Source organism: Lycium ferocissimum, chromosome 10 (assembly GCF_029784015.1).
Source record: "Lycium ferocissimum isolate CSIRO_LF1 chromosome 10, AGI_CSIRO_Lferr_CH_V1, whole genome shotgun sequence".
Classification (NCBI taxonomy): domain Eukaryota; kingdom Viridiplantae; phylum Streptophyta; class Magnoliopsida; order Solanales; family Solanaceae; genus Lycium; species Lycium ferocissimum.
This window is the reverse complement of record NC_081351.1, coordinates 40,501,433-40,514,095: the sequence shown is the minus strand read 5'-3', so window position 1 is coordinate 40,514,095 and position 12,663 is coordinate 40,501,433. Positions and strand designations below refer to the sequence as shown.

General features: G+C 36.9%; 1 protein-coding gene across 3 annotated transcripts in view; it reads right to left on the bottom strand.

The window, feature by feature from the left end:
* LOC132033855 (protein GIGANTEA-like) overlaps positions 1 to 11,443 on the bottom strand; it is a 34,043-nt gene extending 22,600 nt beyond the window's left edge. Inside the window, exons 1-2 of one of the 3 annotated variants that reach the window (XM_059423978.1) lie at positions 11,288 to 11,443; positions 9,493 to 9,833 (exon numbers count right to left, since the gene is read on the bottom strand). In XM_059423978.1, coding sequence (XP_059279961.1) covers positions 9,493 to 9,579 — 87 coding nt within the window. In that variant the 5' untranslated portion in view covers positions 9,580 to 9,833; positions 11,288 to 11,443. The remainder of the gene's footprint in view (positions 1 to 9,492; positions 9,834 to 11,287) is intronic. The other 2 variants (XM_059423979.1, XM_059423980.1) reach the window with 2 other exon arrangements.
* Positions 11,444 to 12,663: the final 1,220 nt, after the last annotated feature.

Genomic DNA, 12,663 nt, shown 5'->3' with positions numbered 1-12,663 from the left:
AAAATGATGTCTACACCCTTTCCATAACTTGTGAATGGTGAGTAAACAATAAAGTACAAAGAACTAGACCACCCCATTGACACCTAAATGCGGCAGTTAGTAACGAATATATGGTCTTAGAATTTGCATATGTTCAGCAGATCTGAATTTGCATATGTTCAGCAGATCTGAGTTCTTTGGTTACTTAATAGACTTTTTATAGCGGGATACTCAGTAAAGATGATAGTGAAGATGATGTTGTGGCCATGATTAAGTAAATAAAAATATGCTCTCTTTAACAGTTTAAGTTTTTGGATGAGATGGTGACACACTTCATCATGGTGTCAGAGCAGGCAGAGGTCTAGGTCCTTAGTTCGAGTCTCACCGCAACCTGTCATCTAAAAGCATTTTTTCGTGCTTGGCTCATCAAAAAGAATCAAGCCTCGCACATGAGTGGACGTGTCAAAGACATAATTAAGTAAATAAGGTGTACTCTCTTTACCAGCTTAGCTTTTAGATGAGAAGGTTATAGACTTTAACAATGAACAAGTAATAGGTTTTAGCAAACAGATCCCCTTAAATAGACAGAGAGTTATTATTCAGAGTGCAATAGAATCCCAAGGCCACAAACATTTGATTAGAGGCCTTCATAGAACAGAAAAGGTAAAGAAGAACTGAAATGCTCCACTTGCCAAACGTCTCAGGCTGTGCTAGTGAATATTCGAGCAGCTGAGGAGCTTGTCTAATAGTAATAAATTTATTATTCACAAAATCAGCAGTAAGGTCGAAATATAGAAAAGGATATTTTTATCGATAAGGTAATGAATTTCATTAACAGAGAGGCCGAGACATGCCCGTTTACAAGAAGTATACCAAAAAAATAGAAAACCTTAAAAAAGGACATGATTTTCTACAGAAGTTATGATGGATTACTCCTACTTTTAAATGCATATGGGGTCAATGAAGTCCAAGAAAGTTTCAAATTTATGCACATTGTGAAAGGAAAAAAAGGGAGCTGTAGACTTTATGCTTTATACTGTGTACAGCATCAAATCTTCCTCAAAAGATGCATAATTCATTTCCCTCCAAACAGTGCAAAGGATGCAGAAAGGAACTGTCTGCCAGATTGACTTCCGTGACATCTTTATCCTCCATCCAGCTTTTTAAAGTACAACAACAAACCCAGTATAGTCCCACCACGTGGGGTCTGGGGAGGGTAGAGTGTACGCAGACCTAACCTCCACCTTGAAAGGTAGGGCGGCTGTTTCCGATCCAGCTTTTTAAAGTAATTTGGTATAACCCATTGCACACTGGCTCCAGAACGAGCACTACACTGACAGCTAAATGAGCAGAAAAACAAGTGTTTAAGGGTTTCCATATAGCTTTTGCACTGTGAATATCTCGTGCAAATGTTAAAACTCTTTTTTATGTAGGTTAACTTGTGTATGACATGCCTTGTAAGTAGTAGTCCAAGTAAAGCAAGCAACTTTTAAAGGTGCTCTGATTCTCTAGATTATTTTCAACATCTCGCTTCCTCTGTTCTGTACGTAGCACAATTTCACAGAAAACTTACAAGCTGGCCAAAGAACTAGGATACCATCTCAACTTCCAAATCTTGTAGGTCTTTTCTGTGAAATAGAAGAGAAAACGAGAGGAACTCGGCTTGATTATTCCCTCGAGCTATTAGGGTTTAAATAACTATGTTAACATATCCTAAAAGAAAAAAGGAAATCAATACCTAATTACAATAGGAGTAAACTAGCTATCAACTATATTTACATATGTTCTAAGATATTCACAAGGATCTAACACTCCCCCTCAAGTTGGTGCATACAAATTATATATACCAAGCTTGTTATATATTAACTTGTTCTAGGACCGGCTAGGAGCTTGGTGAATATGTATGCAAGCTGATCATTTGACCGGAAAAGAACTTTGTGACGATGTCTCCAGAGAGAAGGACAAGATGATAATCAAACTATATGTGTTTGGTCCTCTCGTGAAACATCGGATACGATGCAATGTGAAGTGCAGCTTCATTATCGCACACAAGTTCTATTTCTTTAACCTCTCCAAATTTCAACTCCATTAGTAGTTGATAGTAGTTGATTGATCCATATGAGTTCACATGTCGCTATTGCCATAGCCCTATCTTCTGCTTCTGTTTTAGATCTAGCAACCACAGTTTGTTTTTTACTTTTCCAAGTCACCAAATTTCCCCCAATTAGAACACAATATCCAGAAGTCGAACGTCTGTTAGAGGGTGACCTTGCATAGTCTGCATCTGAATATCCAACATTTTCTTGTCAAAGAGAGATGACAGTCCAACAAATTTGTAAATCTCATGAGGGTGTTATTCACTCGGATCTAAGATTCAAAAGCAACCTTCATGATTGGGAGATGGAAGAGTATGACAATTTGATAGAGTTTTGGTACGGGCTAGACACACCAAACAACCTGGCGAATGTTAGGTATGGCGAGAGAGCAGAGATGGCCTATTCACTGTTAGCTCTAATTATAAAAGGTAGCGAGTGAGAGAGGAATGTTCTTTCCCCCATGGCTCCATTTGGATCCCTAGAGCACCGAGGACGGTTCGTTTCTTTGTATGTTTGGTGGCATATGGTGTAATCTTAATAGTGGAGAACCTGAAAAAGAAGAGAATCACCTATGTTGGTGTTTCATGTGTAAAAGTGTAGACCATCTTCTTTTGCATTGTAAGGTGGCGTCGGTTATGAAGGGCGGCCCTCTTGTTTGAGATGCAATGGGTCATGCTAGGTACAGTGAAGGAGGCTTCGCAAAGTTGGACTCATAGAGGGGGAAGAAAAGCCCGAGGGCTTGGAGCGATGCCCCCTTAGCAATCATGTGGGCCATTTGGAAAGAGAAGAATAAAAGGGCATTTGAAGGGTGGAGCTTGATTATGTAAAAATGCATAGTGTTTTGTCTCTAGTCTCTTTTTGGTGTAGGTTCTCTTAATTTGGTATACGGCTTGTATACGGGGTTTTCCCCAATTGTTAATAAAATTATTCACATTATCAAAAAAAACTGACTTACAACACTAACTCGAAAGGCAATGTCGGGTCAAGTCACAATGAAATAATTCAACTTTCCTAGTTCCTACCCGCCTCCTTTTTATTATTTTTTAATCAAGTAAAGTTCCTACCAGCCTTCTGTATCTTCCAAAATCACTAGGCCTCATTTGTTTTCAGTAAGATTAAGACGTCTGAATCTGAATGCACATCTAGATGATTAAGATGTTGTCTCTAGATCTGAACACTAAATGATTAAGACTGTTTGTTTTTCAGCATCTGAATGTGCATACTTTATTTATTTAAACATAATAAATATACAATTCAAATAAAAAAGTAACTAAATATTAGAAAATAAATACAAATTAATAAAATAAAATTATTATTTAATAAAAAAATGAAACATTTACGTTTGATAGTAATGATGGAGATGTTTATAGTGGCAGTGGGGTTTTTGAGGGGTGGGGTGGGGTGGTTGGTATGTGGGGGCGGGAGGGGTTGTGAGGTGGTGGCGCGCGCGGGCGGTGGTGCAACTAGTCTGGAGTAGGATGGGGATGGGTGGTCGCGCGTAAAGTAGGTGGATGGTGGGGGTTGGGTAGTTTGTGGGGTGTGGTGGGTAGATGGGGGTGGGGGTAGGATTGGGGGTGGATAGTGGGGGGTTGGGGTGGGTAGTGGTGGAGTGGGATATTGGTGGGTGGGTGGGGTGATGTTGGTGGTGAGTGAAGGGGTAGGGGTGGGTGGTCGGGTGGGTAGTGAAGGGTGGTGGGAGTAGGGAGTGGAGCCGGTGGTAAAAATTATCCATACAAAAACCTCTTAATGATATTAAGACTTTGTTCAAGATCTTAATGATTAAGACCTATTCAGACCAAATAAGTGCTTAGATCTTAATGTAAACAAATGCTAATGGCCTAAGGTCTGAACCATACAGATTCAGACCTCCATTAAGTGCAAACAAATGAGGCCTAAGAGGCTCCCCCTAGCCTGCTGTGAGACATGTGTTATGGACCGACAACCACATAAAACAGTTAACTTTGTAAGGGGCTTTAGGGCTTCCAAAATTGCTTCTATGGCCAATTGGAAAAGCCTTCCCCCAACCCCACACACTTTCCTGTTGAGAAGCATTCTCAACTTGTTCATTGAGAGACACCATTTCCAAATTTTTCAAGAGGAGAGCAAATTTTGGAACTTCCCAAGAAAAATAGTTTCTTCTGAATCAGATGCCGCAAGTGTTGCCAAGTTAGCATTGTTAGACAAATACCCTACAATATTAATGAAACAATAAATATCATGATACTTAACCTTAAGGGGTGAACTCTCCAACCAAGTATCCTGCCAAAATCTTATTTTCATGCCATTGCCTAACTTGATTTTTGTATTGGCTTCAAAGGTGGGCCATAAGCTGCAAGGGGAGAGCACAGAACCAGTGAATAAGCATTTTGATTCCCATATTTTCTAGAAATTACCCTCCTCCATAAACATGTCTTCCTTTCTGTACCTCCATAGCCACTTCATAAGCAAACTATATTTTTGTATCCGTAGATTTCTAATGCCAATCCCACCCCTTATTTTCTCCATAACTACCTTATCTCACTTCACAAAATGAATAGGCCTCCTATCTTTGTTCCCCTCCCATTAAAAGTTTCTACTGATTATATCTAGCTTCTTTCTCACACTTACAGGCATAGGAAATAGAGACATGACATAAATGAGTAGCGAGTCAAGGGCATTATTAATGAGAATCAGTCTACCTACCAATGATAGAATTGTCTTTTTCAAGTAGCAAGCCTCATATCGCTCCTCTCCTCAATTTTTTGTCACACTTGTTTTCATTTGTATCTCGCTCCTAAAGGCATACCCAGATAATAGATAACTCCCAAATTTAACATCCCAGAACCTCCCTTAACCTATCAATATCTTGAACCTCACTGACAGCATACATAGGACTTTTTCTCAGATTTATCTTAAGTCCCGACACTGCTTCAAGCAATAGTAAGATAGCTCTTAAGTATCTCATTTGTGATTCTTCAGCTCCAAAAAACACACGAGTGTCGTCTTCATAAAGAAGGTGAGAATTTTCAACCCCACTATTCCTTAAGTGCCTGGCCGGAATCCTCTGATCCATCCTAGAGACATAGATTTGCGAAGCATTGAACTTAAACCCTCCATTGCCAAGATAAAGAGAAAGGGAGATAAGGGATCCCCTTGTCTTAAACCCCTAAGGTCGTGAAGAAGCCTTTTGGTGACCCATTGATGATGACCGAGAATCTGACAAAAGAATGCAGCTTTCGGTCAAACCAGTCCTCTTAGCCCGAAACCCCATATCTCTAAGCAGCCTGAGAAGATAACGTAAGGTCAATTTACATGATCAAAAGCCTTCTTGATGTCAAGTTTGTATAAACCCCTACTCCTTCCTGTCTTCTTCTATTGTCAAGACACTCTGCGATTTGTCTCGCTTTAATGAAAGTCATCTAAGAGTCCGCAACTAATGTGTTCATCGCCCTCTTTAGTCTCTTGGCTAGCATCTTGGAAATGATTTTATAGAAGCTCCCCACTAAGCTAATTGGCCTGAAATTCTTTCATATCCAAAGCACCAACCTTTATAGGGATGAGGGCAATGAAAAAAGCATTAAAGCTTTTTTCAAAGTTTCCTGTCTGAGAGAAGTAGTTTTTGCCAACATTTCATTTTTTTGCCACTGCCCAACAGTGTTTATAGAATGCCATGTTGAACCCATCTAGACCCGGGGCCTTTTCCACTTCACAACTTCTAATAGTTTCTTCCACTTCAACTACAGAAAAAGGCCTTTGTAGCTATTCTGCATCCTCAATTGATAATCTGGGACAGTCTGATTTAAAAATTGGCCTCAATTCCTAATTTTCTTTGTACAAGTTGGTATAGAAATTGATAATTTCCCCTTTTGTTCTTTCTTGATCCTCAATCTGTTCACCATTCATTGGCCTCCATACCTTATTTTCAGCATCTCCTTTGCACATAAATATTCTTCCCAGCATATGTAGTTGGGTTTCAACATTCGGTGGAGTGGGAAATATGGACATTAAATATGTGAGGATAGTAAAAATACCCTTATTTTCAGCATCTCCTTTGCACATAAATATTCTTCCCAGCATATGTAGTTGGGTTTCAACATTCGGTGGAGTGGGAAATATGGACATTAAATATGTGAGGATAGTAAAAATACTATCTACCAACACCAATCTATATTAGAAAGAATGTTAGGGCCCGTTTGGCCATAAGAATTATTCACTTTTTTCCGGAAATTTTTTTCACTTTTTCCCGGAATCAGTGTTTGGCCATAAGAATTCCAAATACAACTTGAAGTTGTATTCCGGAATTTGAAAAACAAGAAAAACTTGTTTTTCAAAATTTTCACTTTTTTCACAACCAAAACAACTACTTTCAACCAAAAAATACAATTTCAAAAACTATGGCCAAACACAACTCTAATTCCAACTCCAAAATTCCAAAAAAAAAAGTGAATTTTTTTTTGGTTTCTATGGCCAAACGCCTACTTAGTCTCGCATGGACAGATAATGTTTCTACGAAGTCGCCACCTTTATTCAAACGTTTGAATCGATTTTATATCGACTAACCTACTTGAATTTTCTTATGTTTTTCTTAGTTTTCACTATAAAATGATCAGTCAATATCACACTTCTTATCTTTTTATAGGTTTTGGACTTTTTCAAAAACGGAAAAAGAATGAAAATCAAGCAAGAAGTGTGAAAAAAGAGAAGAGCTCAGCACAGCTGTACTGGTGATTTCAATAACTACGTCAGAAAAATAAAAGGAACACATCTAGAGATTTAGCCAAACCAATCTCGTTGCAGCTGCACCAGTATTTACACAGGAAATGGACAGAAAGCCAATGCAGATACACTGGGAATGGTAACATATGTGCCGGAAGTCAATCACAGAAGAGGTTTTGAAGCCGGGATTGAAAGGTCTCCTTACTTTGATGAGATTCTCGGGAGACTTATCCAACGAGCAAAGCGAATGTATTAGGCACTTTTGAAGAGCCATATTTTAAAGAGAAAATAAAGGAGAGACTTCGCACTAGAACAATAAAGGAAGACGAAGAACATTCAACCTTGTTTTTATATAGTTCTTTGTCCCACTCATCATTCCTTTGAATTTTTATTTATTTTTTTATTTTTATTTTTTTTGAAACTGGTAACTGTAATATCATTCCTTTGGATTTTAACGATGAACATTTGTATTCTGTTGGTGCTTTTGTTTCTTGCATGAAATAAACACTGTTAATTACGGTTGGATGGATCCAAAACCTGTTTAACGTGATATTTTTATTTTGAATGATTGCAGTTCCGCTTGTCAAGATTTTGATATTGTTATCAATCACTATGTTCAATAATTGCAGTATTATGACTTTTCTAGTTGATTTCAGGATTTCCATTTTATTAAATTTTGTTCTTTATCCTCAGGTTTTGCCTTCTACTGCACGAGCTATGCTAGACATGGAATCGTTTAATCCTGAAATGGAGTAGACGTCCTAACTGAGAAAGAAAAATGCAAGAATATGTGGTGCAATGGTGGACAATCAATCTGATGAAATTGGACAAAATTCAAATCCGAAAATACATATAGTGCAATGCATCATTTGGTCTTCAGTCAGTGACAAAATAACTGTAGGTCAAGTCACCCAAACTCCTAATTCAGAAAGGGAGCTTGTGTTAGAGAGGTTGATTATGCTTCATCTTCCAAAAGCATGTTGTTCTAAGTGAGGATAATGTTTGCTATCACCGCTTCCTGTTTTAATTTCTTAGTGAAATACTTGTCCACAAGATTCCACTATAGTGGATCAACCGATTCTTGTCTCTATCTCTTCACAACAAGGAGTTTACTATACGTATGGCCTCCTTTAGCCTTGTCTAAAACGTTGGCTCCATGGTCCAAAGTGATCTCTATTTTTTCTCCCTCTCTGTAACTTTTAATATCTTCTGGGGATATCCATTCTCCTTAAGTAACACCAAGATGTGTCAAACTATGTGCATAGTCATTACTTTAACAATCACAAATATGCAGAGTTGTCAAAGGCAAGAAGCGTAGAAAAGGCGCCATGGTTTGCCAAGTCTTTTTCGCGCAAAATGCAATTGAAGTATGCTAGTGAAGAAGAGCGCAAATGAGGAAAAAAACAAATCTATTATTCATTTATTCTCTATATGTGTGTCTGTGTGTGTATGCGTACGTATATATGCGTCTGTGTATATGTGTATGTGTGAGTGTGTATAACACATGAAAAATAACTATATATGCAAGCAAAAAATTTAAAGGACAAAAGTCCAAAGAAAAGCCATATGCTATATATGAATAATCGTTGTCAATAAATTACTTTTTTATTAGAAAAATGGGGGAGTAATTCAATAAATTAAAGAGAACCCGTTAAAATTCTGATATACAAGTAAAGATACAACTTTAAATTTCTAATTCAAACTTACGAACTAATAATCTTAACTAGATTTCTGATTTCCTATTCCTAATTACTAATATATTCATCCATAACTTTCCTTAACAATATATGTCGCTTTACCGGCTATTATTTATTGTTAAAGGCCGGCCCCTTCAAGAAAGAACCTATGGAAGCAGCGATCCACCTTAGTGACTAGATAGAATGGCATGTAAGCAAGGTGAAGCGCTCAACCTGTGCTGCAGGTAGCTTCACGACTTGAGTGCATCTTAAGTGCACCTTAAATAACACTACAAATAGGCAAAATATTTCAGGCGAATCCAATTGGAGTACTAGACATAATTAAAACTAGAAAACAAAGCCGTACTTGAAACATTCAAGTCAAACTACACCTATTTCAATTTGGTTATCAATTTGCCTCTTAAAAAACGGAAACTAAAAAGCAAGGTTAACTAGCAAAAACCAACCGAACCGAATGAACGGCGACATGAAGAGGAATCTATTTAGATTTTTTAAATTCAAAGTCATTAAGCATGCAAAAAAGAATTACTAGCTACTAAACTGTGTGATTCTTGACATTGCTTCACTACTATATTGCATGAGTAGGTCCCTTGTAACTTTGGGATAGAGTAGCCTTTCTTTCTATGTAGTGCAAAAGCAATAGCACCTTTTATTACCCCTCCAGCTCAGGCATTGATGTTTGGGCTGAGAAATCCTCTTGCCATTCTACCTAATCATTATATTTTCTTTTCTTAAAACTGAACAAACAAATATTGTGGTTAAGCAACTCAAACTAAACATAGATGACAAAGTTTTTTCAATGCTCCCTCTATGATTCTCTTTTCATTGTTTTTAATTATGTTCAAGAGGGTGCATCTCTCCCCGCATTACATAGTGCAGTTACATTTGTCCGCATCAAAAAGGAAAAAAAAAAAAAATAGCACGATCAAAAGAACGGGCCTCCAAAAGTATGATAAAATGTACTTAAAGCCAACCTAAGCAATGAAAAATAATAATAATTTGTAACGTTAAGAAAATGAACACACCTTCCGTTGCTGTGAATCTTGAGGGGGAGGCCAAAATAATGAGGAGAATTGAAGGCCATCGATCCACCTCTCGCATGTAGCGGCCATATAACTGTTGTCAATCCAAGAATTTTATCGATATGAGAGGATGCTTACAAGTAAGGCCATCAAATACCACTACTAGGATCCACAGATTGTAATTCAACATCTAGGATCCTAGCAAAGGATGGTCCAGAACTTCTAACGAGCAAAACCACCTCAGAGCTTCAAGGTATCACTGAAATAATATGCAGGTTACGGGAATGTAAATTTCCCTAATTAAATTATAAGCAGATACTAACTACGAGGTACGACTATTCATCCTGCAAAACAAAAAACAATGTTACTCAAATAAGTATCTTCCAAGAGCTAAAATAGAAGGTTTATTAGATCGATTAAACCAATCACAAAAGTTGTGTTTGAAAGAACTCTTGGAGGATTGCCATAAGAAACCAACAGGGAAAACAAATGTTTCATAAAATTAAATATTTCTTTCAATGACGGCATCCTTGCTGACACAACGAAATATAAAACCAAAACTCTATGAAAAGTAAAACATCAGAGAAAAGTGATTATAGTAATTTACTTCACAGACCATTAAATTGGCACAAACAAAAATCATATGACCTGTCAAAGAATTTATAAGGAAAAATTAATTCTCAAGCTCAACAAAAGAATTACGCAACAACTACACATCAATTCCAAGCTAATTGGGTTGGTTTCATGAATCCTCAATATCATAAATATATTCTGTTGGGGTCCATAATATTTCAATACTCTGTACTTACGGATTATCTAACACTAGGGGGTTCTCTGACATAGGGCAGAGCAACCAGTGTAGCTACACGCTTTGGCTTAAACCCTGTATTTGCGATATAAGTTTATTTAATGTGTATAAATAATATATATCCATAAACCAGTAAGCAAAATCGATTGTGATTCTGAACCCATCAACTAAAAATCCTGACTCCGACTCTGCTCTAATATACGCTAGTGGTTATATTTTTAATATACTAACTCCCGTTTGGCCATAGATTTTCAAAAATAATTTGGAAACATTGTTTGTTCGTGAAAATTTATCTTCAAAAAATTTTCAAGTTATCTGGCCCAAACCGGTTTTTGGGTGAAACTTCACTTCCACTCACAAAATTTCAAACTTTTTTCAAGTAAAATGCATGTCCAAACACAACATCAAGTTCCAAAAATTATTTTTCAATACAACTTCAAAAACTCATTTTTTTTCAAGTTTCAATTAAATCTATGGCCAAACGCTAGCTAAGATTTTTCTAGTAAGCACTACTCTGTAACAAAGAATTATATATTCTAAAAATAAAAGTAAAATCAGCCAGTATGAAAATCAATATAGGAAAATATTAGCAAGTAAATAAGATAGGCATAGAGAGGTATGATGAATAAAATGGACTGAATCTATTTAACTATAACAGCAAATATTCAATTCAAAAATAAGTGAATCATGAATAACATATACAATTTAAGATAAAGCCACATTACTTTGCTTGTTTTCTAATAACTGAAATAACAAAAAAAAGTTAAGAGCTTTCAATACTCCTTTATCAAATTTCACACTTTCTAACCAATTCAATTATGAACTGAGGCAAAAGCAAGAAAGTATAAACTAATCAAGAACAGCATATATCTGTAGAGATATTAAATAAATCCCATAGAAGAAAACAGAGCTGCAAATATAAATAATTGTAGAAAACAGAGAGGAAAAAAAAATAAGAGTTAGAGCAGAAAATTAAAGAGAAAATAATACCTGAAAATTTGAAGGAAGATTGTTTTTAGAGAGGTGGAGGAGAAAGTATAGAGAGAAGAAATGAATGTGAAGAGAGAGGAAGATACAGAAGAGATCTTTAGCTGAGCTCTCCCTCTCCCTCTTCCTTCTGATTTGCATACGTGGCATTTGATATTTTTCTCTGGACCTTAGTGCCCATGTGTCTTGTCGTGTGATTCAACCCCATCATGACATCTATGTATGATGTATCTCGTGAGTTATGACAAATGAATATGGGAGGCCAAAATCATACATGGACCTCTGAACTTAAATAATTAAAAAAATGGTGCCGTTTTTTGTCGGAGATTTATTTAAATAGATTTTGAAGCGGCGGCGGTGGTGGGGGCGGCGGAGGCAGCAGCGACAGTGGTGGCGGTGAAGTGGGCTATCGAAGAGAATGGGTTGGGTTTTTCAATTTTTTTTAATTATATAAATAGATTTTAAATAGAGTTTTTGTTAAAATTAATTTTTAATGATTAAAAATTTTAGAAAAGAAAAAAACTGCAACTCACGCTCGCTTAAAGCCGAAGTGAATTCACGCGTGTGCCCGAAATTTGGCACGAGGGGTTCAAATGACACATTTTATCTTATGTTCGAGGTCTGATGTCAACGTTTGTTAAGGTCTAATGAAAAATCGTGACGAGGATTCGCAGTCCATCTATGACTTTGGCCTATATGGGCTGAAGTCATCGACAGACCTTCGAATTTATCCGTGAAATCCATTTAGACATCTCAATTGAGCTCATACCACCTGAATCCTCCAAAACTACTTTTATTGTGCCACTTAAACACAATTTATTGAGGTGGCATGGTGCGTGCATTACACTTGCACTTGAGTACGTGAAACAATCTCAAATATTAATTTTTTTTTCAGCTTGGAAATATATAACTATAAATAAAATAAACTAAGAAAGAAACAAATTAAGTTAAAAAAACAATTCTACACCACCCTTCTCTCATCCACCCACCTACCCCTTTCCCCTTTCTTCTTCTTCTTCTTCTCTCCCACCACCACCCAGTCGTCGTCCTCCCACCCCCCAGCCTTTCTTTTCCTTCTTAACAATTGAGATTAGTTAATAAACAACGAGCATAATATGTAGATTAATTTAGTGACTGTCATAATGTTAGTAAAAGTTAATCGACAGAACGAATCATTCCGACATTAACGGCGAAAAGAGAGAGATGACACCCATATCGTATATCAATTTACAATTCCATCTATATTATTCCCTCCTCGTTTTAAATAAGGTTAGTCGGTTTCTATTTTAGTTTGAGTTTAAGTGGAGCGATATTGAGATGTAGGTGGTGGTGTTTGCTGCTTGGAGGTGGTCGGAATGTGGACGGATAGCTATAGCTGA